Source organism: Macadamia integrifolia, unplaced genomic scaffold, assembly GCF_013358625.1.
Source record: "Macadamia integrifolia cultivar HAES 741 unplaced genomic scaffold, SCU_Mint_v3 scaffold562, whole genome shotgun sequence".
Lineage (NCBI taxonomy): Eukaryota > Viridiplantae > Streptophyta > Magnoliopsida > Proteales > Proteaceae > Macadamia > Macadamia integrifolia.
Genome location: NW_024870486.1, coordinates 289,375 through 308,198, shown reverse-complemented (window position 1 = coordinate 308,198; position 18,824 = coordinate 289,375). Strand labels below are relative to the sequence as shown.

General features: G+C 37.9%; 2 protein-coding genes and 1 long non-coding RNA gene across 5 annotated transcripts; 1 reads left to right on the top strand and 2 right to left on the bottom strand.

Moving 5' to 3' along the window:
- The first annotated feature begins 6,778 nt into the window (after positions 1-6,778).
- LOC122069248 lies at positions 6,779-7,735 on the top strand. Of its 3 annotated transcripts, XR_006137413.1 has the most exons (4): positions 6,779-6,914; positions 7,010-7,051; positions 7,134-7,208; positions 7,342-7,735. It is a non-coding gene; the product is annotated as an uncharacterized LOC122069248 (long non-coding RNA). The 3 variants fall into 3 exon arrangements; XR_006137412.1 differs by having other exon boundaries at positions 7,010-7,208; positions 7,345-7,735; XR_006137411.1 differs by having other exon boundaries at positions 7,010-7,208.
- A 742-nt stretch (positions 7,736-8,477) lies between these two features.
- Positions 8,478-9,460, bottom strand: LOC122069247 (oleosin G-like). Its single transcript, XM_042633218.1, has one exon. It carries the CDS (start codon positions 9,393-9,395, stop codon positions 8,862-8,864), a length of 534 nt encoding a protein of 177 aa, XP_042489152.1. The 5' UTR covers positions 9,396-9,460; the 3' UTR covers positions 8,478-8,861.
- A 7,514-nt stretch (positions 9,461-16,974) lies between these two features.
- LOC122069246 (small polypeptide DEVIL 4-like) lies at positions 16,975-17,432 on the bottom strand. Its single transcript, XM_042633217.1, has one exon. The coding sequence runs from the start codon at positions 17,338-17,340 to the stop codon at positions 17,197-17,199; it is 144 nt and encodes a 47-aa protein (XP_042489151.1). The 5' UTR covers positions 17,341-17,432; the 3' UTR covers positions 16,975-17,196.
- Between the last annotated feature and the right edge of the window lie 1,392 nt (positions 17,433-18,824).

Sequence of the window (18,824 nt, the reverse complement as noted above, 5' to 3'; positions counted from 1 at the left end):
ATTCTCGAAAGCTATGAGAAAAATTTAATGTATAAGAAACCATTGATGTTTGTATTTGAGTAAATTAGTTTATCCTGAAAGGAAGTTCTTCTTAATTGACTCTATGGTGCCATTTAGAAATTGCCAAGAGCTATAGACATAATTAAGACACTAAAAGAGTTATTTGACGAGTAAACTAATAATGCTCATTGATTGGCAACTAAAGTCTATCAGATTACCCATAATGACTTAAGGTTCTTCAATTCTTGACCATGTCATGATAATAAAAGATCACTTTATGGGATTAGAATCGCATACGTCAGTCACGAAAGTTTATTTTTTAATGTTTTAATCATGCCATTGATTGGCTGCATCTAATGTAATTGGTGGAATTTAGTTTCTGAGAAAATCAAGACAATAATAATGTCATTTCTATTTTTCTTCATGTTCATTGTCTAATAGCCAAAATAAGAAAGAATGCGTGGATAAGACCCATAAATTCAAGTATTAAAGAAAAAAAGAAACAAAAAATCGCTAACTTTACATAACCGCTATATGAAAATAGATGAATATAAATTTTCATGAAGCACTTATCCTGTTTGAATAAAGTGCGTTGGTATGATCGACCACTTCATGATATGTGTGGAGTTCAGTTCCATCATGCATATTTACAAACTAGTTGTATGATTAAAATATAATAAGGATGTTTCATGAAAGTTAAAAATCATATTTTAACTAGGATTAGAGTTGTTGGTAATGAAATTTTTTATTTATGTGCTCTAGTTGATATCACACACTTTTATCAAAGCTAAAAATCATATTTTAATCAGGATTAGAGTTGTTACCATGATGATGGTAATAAAAATTTTTCTTTATGTGCTCTAGTTGACATCATATAATTTTGTCACTTGTTGTAAGGTTGTGTAGAGTCGATAGAATTTGTCATTTAAAAAGTATAAACCTCTAGATTGTCTGAAGAAAAATCTTATATCAACTCATAAAATTTTATTTATTAGAAAATGTGATCGAGAAATCTTTTTTCAAAAAGGCTAAAGAGCTATTTGTGTTTTATAGTTGATTAATACTGATGTAGGTGATTCAGTATATACTTTAACTCGACAAGGGTATGAGTTAAACTCTTGATTAGATCAAGTGAGGTAATTTATCAGATATTCTTTAGATTACCTAAATATAAGTTCTCTTATTGAGATATCCGGAGATATTATATTGTATGATGTGGTCAAAAGATGAAATTGGACATTGTAAGATAAAGTTCGATATTTATTTTATTAATATTATACTTTTAAAATAGCAGTATTCATTCTGAACAAGTATCCATCTAAATTTATACCTAAGGAGCCTTATGAATAATGAAATTACAAAAACCTATTATACAATTTCTTAAGGTATATGGACCATATAGCTTACATGCAAACACGGTTGAGAGATAAAATGGTATACATTTCAAGAAGATGTCAGGGTTTCATAATCATATTTGGTTGACTTTTATTTAAAAAGATTGTATCACATCGTAATATAATTTTGGTGATATAGAATAATTCTATATATACTTACTAAATCGATATTTGTAATTCACATATTTTGTGAAACATTCTTGAATGTTTCAATATTGTAGGAGGATGATTAAATTTTTCATTAGTTATACCTTCCTTTTGGAGGAGGATGATTGTGTAAAAAATCTCTACAGACTAATTTAATTCTTCAGAATCAAATAGTATTGTTGAGATTGTGTAGAATGTCGATAAGGAATAATTGAAGAATTAACGTTTTAGAATTGTCTTGTTATATTTTTTATCAAGTCTGAATTTTTATGGATCCACTATAAGGCATATGCCTATTGGATGTAAATGGATCTATATAAAGATGAAAGAAAATGTTAAAAGAAAGAAAAAATTCAAAGTATGACCGTTGACATATGTTATACCCTCAGGGTTTTTTGTTGATGGATGCACACTCTGATAATCAAAGATTTGATAGTTAATCTTGAGAAGATGTTGACATGTGGTAGCAAAAGATTTTTATCTTTCTAAGTGTAGAAAATAGAAGTGCAAACCATTGAGAACTAATCGATCTAATGAAAATTTTTATTATTTGGAATATCAACCTATGATCAAATTTTAAATTTGTTTTAATCAATTTTTGGATGTGGGAGTGTAAAATTTTTCAAGATGGATTGCTATCAAACTAAGGTAGTTGAGAATCAGTGAGAAATGGGCCTAAGTTCGTAATATTGCTACTTATCAATATAAGTAATACATAATAACTTTCAAATCTGACAAGTGTGACAGATAATCCATAACACTCAGGGTTTTGACATTTTAATTGATGGAATAGTTAAAAAAAAAAAGTAATTTAATTTAGATTTCACTATAGTAATGGAATATATGGATATTTGATATTATCCTAGTTGTTTTGTTGAGAAAAGTTATTAACTGAATAATACAGTATTCTAAATTTATGATTTATTGTTTAAATAAGTGATAGTGAGAAAATTTTACACTTGAATAGGGACTTCAAGTTGCATCTAGTGGAAAAGATACATCTAAGCAGCTGATGAGATTAGCTCAAAGGAATAATCTCTCAGATCTCTTTACTAAGGAAATGATGTAGAATGTGTATATGTTAAGAACATGTAATACAACAAGTGGGAGTTTGTTGGAAATGTTTCCGTCATCATAACCATAATTATATGAAAATTATATAAATTAATTTTTATGATTTAACAACGGGCTCTGGTAAGTCCTTATGTTTTAACCTAAAACTATTCACAACTAAGGATGAGACTGGACATCCTGTGTAAATGATCGTTGCATTGTGTATACCTAGGAATGGAGATTTCAAGGCACAAGTGCTAGAATACATTGAACTGGATCATACGAGAATTTCAAGTGTGTGTTACTGTCTGTTGATTTAAAAAGAATTTCTCATGAGTAGTATACAGTCAGTCATTTGACCTGGGGGTCCTTATCGATACGATCACAAATTACGAATTTTGGGGCACAAATGGTTGATGTTTTCCTGGCTATATATCGGTGTTATAGATTCATATTGTTTGGTCGTATTTGAAATAGATGCCCAACAAAGAATCCACTACCCTTGTTGGAAGAATATCAATGAGAGAGAATGTTTGTACTTGATTGGATATAAATCTAATGTGACATTTTTTGTTTTAAAAGTTTTTAAAATTAATATTATTTATTAGAGAAAATTACACTGTCACCCCCTTAACTTTACCCTATAATCAACGACCTTCCCTGTACTTTTCAAAATAACACAGACACCCCCTCTAAAAGAAGAGCAACCTAGTGCTCGAGGCTCTTGCTACTATGAGGTTTGGGAGGGGCAAGTTGTATGCAGCATTACCCCCTGCTTCGTAGAAGAGGCTGTTTCCAGGTTTTGAACCTATGACCAACATGTTGCAATAGTGCAACTTAATAGTTGTGCTACAGACTCGCCCACTACAAACACCCCCTCTATATTTGGAAAATGATAAATTCATCCATGCCGTTAGCCTTCCCCGTTAAGTGATGATATAACTGTTAATTTTTTTTCCTAAATGGAAAAAACGCCCGCATTGAAGGTAACTTTACTAATTTACCCTTTAGACATCTTCAACTTCAATTTCAACATAACTCAATGATTTCCTCAAACCACCAATGGGTTTTAGTGAAAGTAAGAGCTTTTGGGCTATCCGGCGAAGGTTTGTCTCCTGTCCTCCAGTGAAGGTTTGTCTTCCAGCTTGCAAACGTTTAAGGAACATTCCGGTGAAGGTTCTCTCCCTCTCATCTAGCGATTATAGAGAAGCTTCCTCTCCAAGAGAGAGAATAGTGAACCCTCACTTCTTCCCAAGCTTCTCAACTTTAAACGGACAAAAGTACCATTAGATTCCATTAATATCTGTTGGCGTTCTTGTAGTTTTATAAAACTTTAAACTGTCCTTTTTCTATGTTTCTCTTGGTTTGCTTCAAGTGAATAAGCAGTCGGATGGGTGTGGTGTAGTCCTTCATTAGATGGACGTACTCACGTCTGCCCTCTGGCAAGGGATTGTGATCTGGAGAAGCTAATTGAAATTGATGATTATGCGAATTAGACTTGACAATTAGATTATCAAAAGTTTTTTATTTGAATCGAACGGGTACGTACCATCCATCATGTTTGCGATCCAAACTTGCTAATACAAGTACTGCAAAAGAATCCATATGTCCTCATCATTGCATTCTTATGGAGAATGCTGTTACTTCTAAGAATAGAGGCCGACCATTGGTATTCAATTTTTCTAAATTCATTTTTTTATATGATAGGGGTTTCAATTTTCTTATACGAACTTATTTTTTTGGAATTGTTGATGCATTTTCCATCAATATACCACTTGTCTTAGCTCTATATTTGGCTACATTTCCACTTGTTTTGGTTTACAAGTAGAATTAAAGAACATAGAATTGTTTTCCGTTTTCTCTTTCTATTTTGAAAGCAAAAGCATATCAAAACAGAATATTTTCCAGCCATGAGTGCAAATGGATCCCATGGTGCTTCACATGCTTTCGTGGCTAGAGATATCATTGTTTCAATAGGCTAAAAGAGAGTTAATCTTCTTCACCTGAAATCATTGGAAAGGATTTATATTCATTTGAAATGGGAATCTCTGCCCGGTTTGGGTGTTTCACGGAATATTTTGATAGAAAAATTGGGAGAAAGAGAAAATGGGATCAGCTGCAATGGATGCACATTGCCTGGAGAAGAACTGAGGGTTCTCTCTTCTCTCTCTTGGAAACAGAGGAAGCTTCTCTATAATCGATAGATGAGACGGAGAGAACCTTCGTTGGAGTGTACCCTTAACATGTTTGCAAGATGAAAGACAAACCTTTGTTGGAGGGCTAGAGACGAGCTTTCGCCGGATAGTTGGAGCCTTAAAGCTCTTACTTTCACCAAAAACCCACTTGGTGGATTGAAAAAATCGTTCGGTTATCTTAAAGCTGAAGTTGAAGTTGTCTCAAGGATAAATTAGTAAAGTCACCTTCAAAGGGCGTATTTTGGTCACTGAGGAAAAAAACTAATAGTTATATTATCACTTAACAAACAGGGAAGGCTAGAGGCGGGGATGAATTTGTCATTTTTCAAATATAGAGGGGTTGTCTATGTCATTTCAAAAAGCACAGGGGAAGGCGTTGATTAGAGGATAAAGCTCAAGGGGTGGTCGTGTAATTTTCTCCATTTATTAATATTTATTTTCGTAAACAATTTTAAATAAATTTTTTTGCATTTCAATCAGCTTTACAGAATTTCTAAAATATTTCTATAAATTGGGGATATGACAGTATACACATGCCCTATAGTCTATAATGTGATATTGTATTGTGGAGGGACTAATGCGTAATAATCTACTAAAATTGGGTATTGATTGTTACATCTAATTGACAGTATATGTGTTGGTAAAACCTATATTATGAATGTTGTATAGCTGAGACGCACTGCATGCTAGGTGGAATTCCAATGGGATTCTACCATTTCCTATAAGTTCAACTCATATGTACAACGTTTTTAAAGGTCAAGCATTCTTTTTCGTGATATAAGATTTTAGATCCTCATATGAGATCACATATTAGGATGGAGGAGATTGTTAGGAAAAACAATCTTTTAATATTTATATTAATATTTATTTTTCTACTAATATGATTTTATCCTTAAGATAAGATTTGATCATATATTTACGATAAGATTTGAGTTGTAAATCTTTAAATTTAAAAAGGATTCAACCATAAGAGAAGAGTATGGTTTGATACACTCTCTCCCTCCTCTAGATCTCGTGCCTCTCCTCCCCTTTGACTCTTCCTTTAAATGAAACAGTGTAATGTTTAGGGTTTTTTGAAAACAACAATTGTGGAGGAGCTTGGATCCAAATGAATGCAAAATTGTATGTGTGGGAAAGACTCAATGCAAAAGGGCTAAGATTGCATAGAGACTCTAAGCTTATAGTATGCCAAGTAATGAACGAAACCCTCTCATTATTATTTTGTTAATGGTCGACCCTACCGCTAGGACAATCCAAATCGTTTTCACATAAGACTAGCATCTTTACTATTTGTTCTATTGTGCACGATGTACAGGAAGCCTAGAATGATTTCTTATTTAAACAATAATATAATACAATTATATATATAAATATGGGGAGAGGGTTGGGTATGTTGCTGACAGACCGTATGCTAGCACCCACTGTGTCTATCTCTCTTCCCTTTTTTTTTAATGACCCTCATATCCTTTCTGAATGATACTCCATCCTGGGCCCCCATTGGTGATGTCCGCTAGCTTGCCGTACCCCAACAACATACCTATCCCTCTCCCATATATATATATATATATATAAGGTATTATTATTATTCATAATATGGCAATATACATAATATAATAGATAATATTTTTCACTTAGTATATCAAACTTATTTTTCATTATTTTACTTAAAAAAAAAAAACTACTTTTGATTATATAATCTATTATGTGGATGTAATAACAAAATAATATTTTTATAGTGCATAATATTTTTTCGACAATCCACAATCTATTATTATAAGGGAAATTTACTGCATCACCCCTAGAGAATGCCACTATTATAAAAACATCCCATTTGTAATACCAAATTATACTCAGACCCCCTGCTGTCAATCGTTGTTATGGAATATACCTTATATACTAATGTCAACTATTATATATTTTTTAAATACTAAAATGCCCTTGCTAAATATGAAGTACCTAATATACCCATCTAATAAGTTCCCATCCCCAAATTGATACCTTCACTTTTAGAGCACTGACGATCACTCCCCATGAAGAGCACAGGCGATGGATGACGATGTGGAGAGACTTGCGGTGACTAGCAGAGACTCACGACAAAGGCTTCTTCTTCCCCAAATTGAAACAGGTATGTTCTTCCCCTAATCGTTCTTCACTTTTTGTTAACCCTAACCCTTCTTCTTCTCCTCTCAATCATAACCCCTCTGCGATTCTTCTCTGCAGGCGAAACCCCTCTGACCTCTCAACAACTGAGCTCTACCCATCGTACGGTTGATTTATTTATTTTTATTTTTTTTTTTGGGAAAAAAATGCATTTAATGATCCTGATAGGGGTGCTGGTGTCAAGTATTGCCATGCTGCAAGTGCTACTATGCAACTGAATCATCTACTGTGAATCCCAGTAATTTCTACAACTATATAGGTAAATGCGGTTGAAGATGGTGTTAGAGGCTTGAGTGAGAGGATTTCTTGCATTTGATTTGGATTTTAGTCTTGTTGATCTTTTGGGTTTTATTTATTTATTTATTTTTTATTTCATCTTTGTTTTGTTTCAGTAGGTGAAGGAGGTTGAGTGCTTACTGCTCAGGATTCATGTTTGCTCTCGATTCTTGGCCATCTGACTTGAAAGGAACTGGAGATAGCGAAAGAGGTAATCAGGCAATCGATTAGAAGTTGGAACACATGGTACCTCTGGACCGAGCTCGACTTTTGATGGTTTCGAATCCTGTTTTGGTCTTCAAAGTAGCCTCTTCTTTTATCTCTTCAGTTTTGATCCTTTTGGTCGTCTGAGTTCAAGATTGAACTCTGGTTTCCTGGTTTGGTGGATGTTTGTTTCCTAAGTTTCGCCGTTCTAGTGTTTAGTTTAAGCTGTGAAAGAGCACGTATAGTTTGAGTTCAAAGTCATGTTTAATTTTGAATGTTAAATATCATGTTTATTCTTTAATCCCAGTTATTTTATGCAACTGCATGGTGAAGGCGAGTAGAGGTAGGGGTGAAGAGGACTTGGGTAAAAACATGAGTTTTAGCCAATAGGGTATAACAGTCATTTTAACTCATCATTTAACAGCGACTGACGGTAGGGGGTCTGAGTATTTAGGCACCCTTTGATAATGTTTCTGCTATTTCTATGTCTAGAAACAACAGAAATGACTTTTCACATTTTTGGAAACAAAAATGATTTTTTTGTATTTGATAAACATGTTTCTCAAAACGTTTTTTAAAGACATAATACCACTAAAAAATCCAATAGTGTAATCGGATGCCCAAAAGGGAAAGAGGGTTCGGTTACCTCTTTTTAGGTTTAAATAGTTGAGAGATTTATTAGGCACAACAGTCTTTTTTCGCTCTCAAATTCGTTTCTAGAAACGACGACTTGTTTCGTCAAAGTCATTTTTAGAATTGTAAATAGGCATAAATTTTGATTTATGTTTCTAGAAGCGGGTGAAACGGAACAACTTTATTGAACATTTTTAGGCTATTTCTCTCTTTCTGGGAACAAGAAACGTAGGAAAGGCAGAAACAGAACGTTGTCAAACAATGCCTTAGTATTATAGAAGGGATATTCTTATAAAAGTGACATTCTCTAGGGGGTGGCACTGTAAATTTTCCTTATTGTTATTATTATTATTTGGTAAGAAATTTTCTTTATTATAACTACTTATTCGTAGTTAATAAACATAAATATAAATTATGCCAAAAAGAAGCTTAAATAATAATTTGATTCTGATGTGGTGTGGACGAGACATGAAAAGAGGGCGGGGTTTGTCGAGAATTATATAATAAGGAGAGGGTGGATCAGATTCTCATACGAGAACATCTTATACGTGCTGATCCACACAGATGAAATCCATCACATGATCCATTCTAGAACATAGACTCATTTACAATATCAAAATTTGTCATCCGATGTAAAATAAAAAAAAAAAAAAAAGTGGGGGTGGGGGTGAGTGGATGATGAGTGTGACGGGGGAAGACGTTAAAAGCTAACAAAAACGAGGAAATCAAGAATGGACAACAGACCACTGACCACCACAGCCTTTCAATAATGAACGAGAAGGCATGCAGCGGTGAAGTCTCAAGCGCCCGGTGCCGCGTCCTTGTTTCTACTGTGCAAGTATCCACCGTACTCCTTGGCATAATCCTTCACGTGGTAAGCCGTATCCGCAAGTCTTCTCCTGGCGTAATCTAAACGGTCCGATCCCGGAGGATGCCTCCCTCTGAGGTACATACATGACCACGATAGCCCTGCCACTATTGCCACTCCGGACCCACAAATGGATAGCGACCCACCCACAAATATCAACAGTACGAATCCAGCCGGTACCCATATTGGGCTGGTCAACATGATCAACGGGTTGAAGAACATCAATCCCATAACCATGGCTGTCAGGATTAGCCCTATGAGGAAAAGCAGCATACCTCCAGAGATCACCAGCGTTAACAAACCCATAACTTGTGTGGAATTAGGAGCATGATTTCGTAGTTTCCTCAGAAATGTACAACCATCGCTGCCGGTGGTGGGCCCACCTGTGACAGCACCACCACCACCGGTGGCAGCTCTAGCATTTGGTCTCTGAGCTTGGCCTGGGCTGCTATGGAGATCCGCCATTCTTACTTATTCTTTCCCCTAGAGAGAGAGAGAGAGAGAGAGAGAGAGAGAGAGATACCTGCCTTGGTCTGTCACTGAAGGTTTATAGGTCGGAGGAGAGCTGAGGTCTTGGGATCTGTGAGGTGTGTGGATACACGTTAGGAAAGTTCGGTTTCAGTTGGCAAGCAAAGGTTACACATGGTGGAATTTGGGAGAGTGGGAATAATATGGTACTCCTAGGTTCAGTCATCTGTTGTGATGGGGCGACCTGTTCTTTAGGAAGCTCTTCTCTCTCTCTCTCTCTCTCTCTCTCTCTCTCTCGTGACCACGCCCTCACCTATCTGCGGTGTGATGCATACTTCCCAGGACGTATGTGAACGGTTATGTTTTCCTTAATCTCTCTCTCTCTCTCTCGACCACGGCCTCACCTATCTGATGTGTGATGCGTACTTCCCAGGACGTATGTGAATGGTTATGTTTTCCTACGTATGTGAATGGTTATGTTTTCCTTAATCAATGGGTTAAAAATTAAGGCTTAAAGGTTGAAGTGCTTAAGCGTTTGCTTCATATAAGTATCACATGTTTTGACCATTGATCTTATCTGACATAATCTGAACTATTTTTTCTTTTCAACAGATTACTTGTTATTCCCGTTTATCTTCCTAGCTAGGATTTTGGTCAAATCAAACTTGTGCTTCACTCTTGTCTTCTCTTGCCAGGAAGAGAAACTGGTTCAACCCCTTCTCCACTGGCACCACCTGATACCGTTGCATTACTCCAACGACTATCCTCTGCCCAGCACCATCGGTGTCGTCAGCTCTTCTCCCCCTTTCCACCACTTCTCTCTTCATCTTCCTCCTCCAGATTGCCATTCCAGTCACCGGGTGGCATCCATGGCCAAATCAACAAACAAACACTGTAGCCAACACCACGGCTGACCTCGGGTTCAATGGCTCCAAGAAGTAAGAGTGCTCCTCCGAGTTTAGTCACCTCAGGTACCATATGGGACCCGTCCTCTCCAACACCATCACCATCCTCCCTATCTGGTATGGCCGGTGGTAGAACTCTCAAAAGCGCATCATTCGTGGCTTCCTCAACTCCATCTCCACCGTCCATTCCAACCACCCTTCCGTCGCCGGCTGGTGGAAAATGGTCTAGCTCTGCACTAACCAGAGGATTAAGAGAGATGTGAAACAAATGGCTTCGTACAAAACAGGGAACCGGATGTAGAAGTAGAAAACCCTAATAGAGGTATGAGGGCAATCGACGACTTAGATTAGTTATCAAAAGATCAACGGTAAAAATTAAATGTGATGTTTATATGGAGCAGATGCTTAAGCGCTGCCACCACTCACCCAAAAATTAAAGATAATTTTCTAGATCTACTTAAATTAAAATAATAGTTAAAAGGGAAAAAAATTATAAGAAAAATAAATGTAAAACAAAGTCAATTCAATTCGTTTTACAATTTATTTTCTTACTGGGTCTCTCTACCCAAAGTCACCCCCGGTCATTTGGACTCTTTTGAGTGTCTATGTGTGTCCCTAATTTTCACCTATGGTGACGATTATACTTATACTTCATGAATTTCTCCATTTGGGTAGGTTTACATGGTACGGTTTGTAATCTAGGGTTAGATTTCATGCATACAACACATGCACATACTAATTAGCTTAGGAATGGTGTAATTAGTAGTTTAGATTGCACAGATTTAAGGGTTTTAACCATTTTCCCCAAATTTAAGGTCTAGGTTACCCAATTTTGAGAAAAGATTGGTTGGGGATCCATGTATTGGACTCCGATTTCCTTTAGGATCACCAGAATCCCTTAGTCTAGGTGTATTACATCCATTCCCCAACCTATAATTGAGTTAGGGTGGTAGATTGTAGGGTTTTTGGTTAAATTCCCAAATTTAGGGTTTTGATAGCTAAATCTAAGGTTTTAAATTGAGGCTTTCCTATTTTGGGTCTCCATAGTCAAATGTGAGTAGTGCAATTAGCTACCTTAGGTCTCCTACAGAAAATCCCTTAACAAATTCGTGAATCAAGACTAGGGATGTGGGATTTCGGTTAGGGTTTCCCCAATTAGCTTAGGTAGAGAAATTTGGGCAAGAGAGAGAGAGAGAGAGAGGATTGAACTCATCGTTGATGTGTGTAGGTGAGTGGAGTTGCTCCTCTTCCTTGCTCCAACCCTCGTTCCCTTCCTTGCCTTCTTTCTTTTCTCCTTCTTCTTCTTTCTCCCTTCTCTCCTTCTCTTGTTTTAAGTTTGGTAGGTTATGAAATGAATGAGCTTATAGCTTCTTATATAGTAACTTAAGTGAACTAGGGCTGTTTGGGAAGTAAATGGTTTTTATCCTATTACTGGGTTAATTCCACAGACGGCACAAGTGGACCCACCCTTCAACTGCCAGTACCATAGACGCTATAGCTAGGTTGTTGCTGTCGGTGGCTCGGATGTGGTCCATTCGCTCTGATGTCGCTCGAATATTGGTTCCCTGACCCATATGTGTGGACATATACCTCGATGGCTCTATGGCCAGCCTATGGATGTAAGTCGATTGTATTGTAACTGATCTAGTTCTTGGTAGCTCGGCCACCGGTCCACGAATGTAAATATAGACCATTTATTAGAAGGCTAAAACCAACCGATCGACTTCCTTGATTCCGAGACTGGATGATCTTAGACTGGTTCAAACCAATCGAGTACACGTGTCATGTTATTATTGGTGCATTTTTTTGCCATAACAGAATGCCCCCTACTCCTACCGAGCAACTTGTGTTTGGTCGGAGTAGTAGTCCTCCCTTGTACCAATTTTTAGCCTAATTCGATCGATCATTTTGGTGGTTGACATAGTCCATAGCCCTTCGTAACTATCCGAATGTCCAATTGCGAGGTGTTGAGCCGCTAGAAATGATCAATCACCAAGGGGTGGTGTCCTAATTGCCTGGGCTACCGAGCGGCTCCCTTATAAGGGGAACCCAACCGCCTCTCATTCATGCCCTTTGGTTTTTAAAACCCACTTTTTTTTTTTCTATTCATGCTTCATGGGTTTTCCTGGATGCGTGCTTGGCTGGCAATAACCTTTTGTTGATTGAAAGATGCTCTATTGATGGGTTGATGAATGGGAGGGTGCCATGTCACCAATCACGTTGTCAATTGAGTTTTGAGGAGTCGAACTAACGCATCTGGCCATTTCAAATCTCACGATTCTCCCTAAGGGGTGTCAACTCTTGGACTTGAGCATTTAAAACCATAATCCTTGAGGGCTGATATGTATTTTTAAGTATTTTTCCCTTTCTTCTTTCTCTCTTTTTCTTCTTCTTCCCCAGTATCTTGCGAACACCTTCCATCTTCTTCAAGTACCTCTGGGGTTTTATAGTTAACTCCCCTTTTCATGACGGTTTTCGATGTTGTATCGCCCATTTCTTCTTGTTGGACTCTTTCCAACTAAACTCTTTATTTCTTGGCATCCAATTTCTTCTCTTCATTTCCACTAGTGTCCTTTTTTTTCCATTAATGGCTTCCTTTGGTAGAGACCTGTTGGTGAAGGTCATGGTGATCACTATCGCAAATAGAGCCACCTTCATAGCTACCGCTGCCTCTTCAGCGGAGAGCTTCTTAGGGGGCAGGATAGAGTCTATTCCTTTCACCATTATCGTCACGACTCCATCTCCAATGGCACGGCCTAGCCTAGAAGTTCCTAGTGTCTTCAGGGGGATTGGTCCCACCTTTAGCAGCCCCGTGGGGCTAGGCTACGAGGCAAAGAACTTCCATAGCCACTTGACTAAGTGAGACTTGGTCGAGCTTAGGAGAACCTATCACTTTCCTGACTCAATCACCCTTTGAGTCCCTTCTGCTAACGAAAAGTTGTGTAGCCCACTCGGTGTCAAAGTGTGCTTATATGAGGAGTTCTTTAGGGTTTGATTCTGACTTCCCGTTCATCCGTTACGCAGCGACGTCATCAGTATAAGTCAACCATAGCTCGTTCCCAGCGGGTGGCAGAACTTGTTGGGGTCTTACGACCTTGTGTTTGGTCTTGACCGATTGACCTCCTTCCATGTCTTTCTTGCATGCTTTCATTTGAACACAATGGGCAATAGCCATGGCTTGTACACCTTAAGCCATCGTGCTAAGGTCAGGCTTATGGAGGGCAATCCCTCTTCCATCAAGGGAAGGAAGAACAAATTCTTCTTTGCATAGAGGTTCGATGGTTTATCGATTGGTAATGGCTGGTTCGAGGCTAACATCACGATGGTGAAGCGGGTGCTACATGGTTGAAATTTCCTTGGAGGAGCAAGAAGCACCACAGGAGGTGGAGCGGGTGCTACTCTAAGGTGAATCCTCATGCATTGCCAAGGGATCCAAACGGCCAATCCAAGAGGTGGGTCCTGACGTTATCCCACATGCTAAGGGGGACATCTCCCGAGAGCAAGAAAAACCTACCGTGGAGTCTAACCCGCTGGCTGAGGGCACAGTGTAGGGGGACCTAGTGGTCATGGACGCTGCTGGCTTAATGAGGATTGTGCCATATGGGTAGTGTACAGTTTTTTGGAGAACTTTATGTCGGGTTACTAGACCCTCATCTACTAATATCCTTGTGACAAGGAGATTTTGAAGGAGATGACCACCCGTGAGCTCAGCTGAAATGGGATAGCTACACTCGTTTGGGTAAGTATATGTTTTAAATAGTGTCGTCGGCGTGATGAGTTCATAAACTAACTCTTCTTCTAGTTGTGCAACCCTCCTCTTCTATCTTTGAATGCTATAACCCACGAGGCATCTATACTCCTATAATTCGGGCTCCTCTATACCTTTCAAGCGGCTGAGAATGTCTGCTGCGGTCCTCCACGGCTCAGAAGGTTATGGGTTTTGTTGTCAATGCCTATTGGCACACTTGTATGATTACCGTCAGCGCCCGTTGGCAGACCTATATGATTGCCTTCATCTTCGCATCGACCAATGTGTGATGGGTTGGGATGGTTTGTGTTCGCAAAACCTGTCCAACCCACGTTATTCCGAATAAGTTTCGGTTTTGGAGGTGGCAATCCATTAGCTTGTGCTATGGCAGATGGTACCTCAGGTAGAGCTAGCCTGACCTGATGGAGAAGTCCCCAGAATTTATCATTTGTCTGCAGCAGTTGAAGTTGTAAATTATGTATTTGCACATTAATTAGTGGTCAGTGTATTGGGGTTCAACTGCGCAAACAGTGGTGGAGGAGGCAGGGTTCCACCAACTGGTGGAACTTGAACACCCACCGACTGATGATTCTCCATTTGTGCTGGATGGGATGAGCCTACATGAGGTATCGGTTGAGGGTCCTGCATGCGTTGATCCCCTTTAACCGGCAAGAGGGGGAGATATTGAAAGCCTGCTGGATAGCAGCATTGTTCTTGAGTTGATGGTTTGACTAGTAAGCGTTCCAAAGACTACGTCAAACTATTGCGGCAAGAAATCATCCTTCCAGTATGTCAAGCAAAAAGAACAAACACAAGAGAGTAAGCACCAGACTATTCTAGCAGGGGACTCTTCGATGCTTAAGTAAGATCTCTTTGCAAACAGTAATTCCAATAAAGAACGGAAAAGTTTTCAATCCCTGTAAATGGGGCTTTCCTTGTTATTTATAGATATGGAGGGGCCGAAATAGAGAGTCCCGATTATCTTGGTTGTGGGAACCTTATATATCCCACATGATTAGGAAGATCCCCTCCTCCCCCCCCCCCAACCTTCTAGGGAAGATTAGGAGTCCTTATAAGTGTCATTTACTTATTAGGATAGATCCACTCCTTGCTTGGAGGTTACATGTTTGATTAGGAGTAAGTTTCCTTTAACCGCTTAATAGCTGGGTGATGACGGTAGAGAGACAGTGGTTCAGCAGCTCGGTCACCGAGCTACTTCTACCAAGTGCCTCGTGGCCGGTCATCGTTCTAATTCTAGTACAATAGATGCAGTTATAGCTTAGTAGCTCGGTTGTTGCTCCAAGTGGCTCGAATGTGGCACATCTACTTGGATGTGGCTCGAATGATGTTCACCGATCCACATGTAGGGACATATCTCGATCACTCTGTGGCCAGCCTATTGATATAAGTCGCTTGCATCGCACCTGATCCAGGTTGTGGTCGTAAGAGTGTAGCTTGTCGCTCAGCCACTGATCCACAAACTCAAATATAGCTCGGTCATTGAGGGCTGAACCCAGCTAATCGACTTCCTTTCTGAGACTGGTTGATCCTAGACTGGTTCAAACCACTGTTAGTTAAAACACGTTCCCCTTTTTTTGCCGTTTAAAACGCGTTTTCTCGTATGTCATTATACAATTTGGAAAAAAACGAAAACGGAAAAAGAATCCATTTTAAACACATTTTAAACGGCCGTTTTAAACGCGTATCTGTTTTTTAAAGGTAAAATAGGAATTTTATTAAAAAATTTAATTTAAAAAAAAAAAAAAAAAAAAAAAAAAACTATTAGTAAAAGTGAAGAGTGAAGATAATATGGTACTTGGTTTTTTGTTTTTAGCTTCCACACTATCTATAGGAAAAAAATCTCATCTTCTTATAGCCCATTAAGTAAGGAGAAGCTAAAGCTAGCAACATCTCATTTTCTTGTAGCCCATTGGGCTATTTTATCTTGGGACTCCTAGAGCTTTTGGAATATTAGATGCATGTATACAAGTAATAATCTCTCAAATTGCATGAGTATATTACCGTTTTTTTGTTTTTGTTTTTTTGAAAACTACACGTTTAATACTCATACCGTTTGTTTTCGTCCGTTTTCCGTTTTCTGTTTTTTTGACCCTTTTTTTTACCGTACTGTTCAGTGTTTTTATCTGTTTCAAACCCGTACCGTACGTTTCTGTTTTTTTGCCGTTCCAGTTTTAGCTAACAGTGGTTCAAACCAGCCGAGTACAGGAGCCACGCTAGTATCGGTGCGTAGGTTTTGCCATAATAGTATGTAATTAGTATTAGTCAAAGTCTAGAAAGATATTTTCATGTTTGACCCTTAGAAGTAACTAGAATTTTAAGTGGATAATCCTCAAGCCAATCCACTCAATTATCTCCTTTTAATGCGTAAAGGTGGGCTGAGTTGAATTATAATATGACGACAAAATTAACCAAGATCAAGAAATCATGATTTAAAAATCAACGCAAATTATGAACCATTAGTTTGGAATCAGTTTCATCAGACTTGAAGATGTAAATCTAACAAAACAAATAAATAGTTAAAAAAAATAAAAAATAAAAGAAAATAAAATGAAGGAAAAGCTCAAAACCTTTTTAAGAGTGCAAAGGGTGAGTGAAGGGTATCATCATGAATGTACTTCCCCTCTAGAGATTACACATTTCTTATGGAAGAAGCAAAAAACAAAAGGTTGGGAGTGATGAGTTTCTGAAGTCCTTTTTTCTTTCTTTCATTGGTTATTTAAATGTTATATTAAAGCAAGCTCATCAGTTGTGATGACAAGTCTTTCCTCCTTTGAATCTCGCCGTTAACTTTAAGGCTATGTCATCCTGAGGTGCTGCTAAACGAAAGGATCTTATCAACGTCGATAAATGATAAATCATAAATCGAACTACTTCAAAAAAAGAAGAACAACAACAACGATGGTTTTGTCAAACAGAAATGGATCTTCTAATTAAGCATTTTCAGTGTACAAAGAAATGCCCAAAGGAGCAAGCTGTTACAAAAGTCCGTAATATTCTACTTAACATCCGCCTTCTGCTATTTACACTCAAAAAAAGGGAGGGAAAGGCGTCGTCGACCATCCCGGCGACTAGTGAAGAAGAATTAAGATGACCAGAGCACAGGGAAGGTCATCTCCAGCCCACTTCAATCATGCCAGCAGAGGAGCATGACTACACATCTCCTAATTATGTAAAGCCTACCCCTCTGCTTTCGGAGCAGACCTCCTCCTAATCCTCTGCTTGACAACCTTCTTTTATTGTTACCCATAGAAGAACTGCTCAACTTCATCTTCTTCAGCAAATGCTGTTAACTATTTCTACTCTGCTGATCTGATCACTCCTCAATGCCTTTCTTTGCTTTTGTGTAACTGAGGCTTTGCCTTGTAATGTTAGAAGGGGGAAGGCAATGGGCAAGGCCTTCTTATAGAGAAGATGGGCTGTGGTCCACGCTCACCTCGGTCTGGTAAAGAGGCAACTAAAGGGGGACATCAATGGGAGTGCAATGCCCCCAACGTCACCAGACATAAGGACCCACTTGCAATCCATTCCCCAACCAAAAGGAAAAAATATAAAAGGACAACCTCATCTCTCTCTCTCTCTCTCTCTCTCTCTCTCTCTCTCTCTCATATATTAGCCTATTTCTATAATTTTGGAACCATTCTTTAAATTAATCATGATGGGGTTATAATTATCAAAATAAATGGTGTCATCTAACTCTGAACACATGTTAACCACCTTCATTATGCAAAAAAAGACCAGAGGCCCAATGGGTTGTTCTTATCATGTCGAGTGAATCTTTTAACTACTACCTATAAAATGATTGATATGAGATGGGTCATTTTTATTCCTTTTGTTTTGTTTTTCTTCACTGCTCTTCCTCCCTACATCACCAAAAGGAAAGAAAAAAAAAAGATGAAAAAGGAGACCTATTGGTCCTTAAAGGTGTTGAGTTGACCACCTATGATGTATAAAGGTGCATCACTTGGTCAATAATCAAAACAGATGACCCCGATTGACGTGTGTGGAGACATACACGTGCGTCTAAGGGATTTGTTAGGTCGAAGGTCTGAACACCTTTGTTAAAGTAAAGAAAAATAAAAATCAGATGAAAGGTGAGGGATAGCAAGTCTAGATGACCAAGATTCCTCCATTATACTAAAAAAATATTTCAATTTATATTAAGAAGGGAAATAAATTATCAATGACTACAGTTAAGAAACTGATCAAATACTCAACTTTTGCACCAAAACCAATTGATTTCAATAACCAAGACAAATTTAAAACTTCACTTGCTTGGTCTCGTGCTACTCCCATTTCATTAAAGAGTTAGGAACACAGGACAACATTTTCCCTTCACTTCATTCTATTAAAACTATAAACTTAAACAAACTGTCTCACTGGGTGTCCCTTCTCCATTTCCTTTTCTTGGGAGAACAATAAAGATACTAAATAACACCATAACCATGATAAATTAATAATAAATGTTATTTGTACTTCACACTTTCGACTTACTTGCATCTAGATCCAAAATTTGAAGGCAAAACTTGAACTGATCCACCAACCATTTGAACCCACCTGAATTATTCTAAGGGTTAAGATAATCTGGATGAAATTTTGCTGCTTCCTGAATTCACAGCCAGAGAAATGGAATCCTGAAGAGTATTTTGGAAAATACTAAAACTTAGGAAGATATTTGTTAATCCAAATGGAAAGTTTTACCTCCCAAAAAATAAAAAATAAATAAATAAATAAATAATTATAAATTAAAAAAAA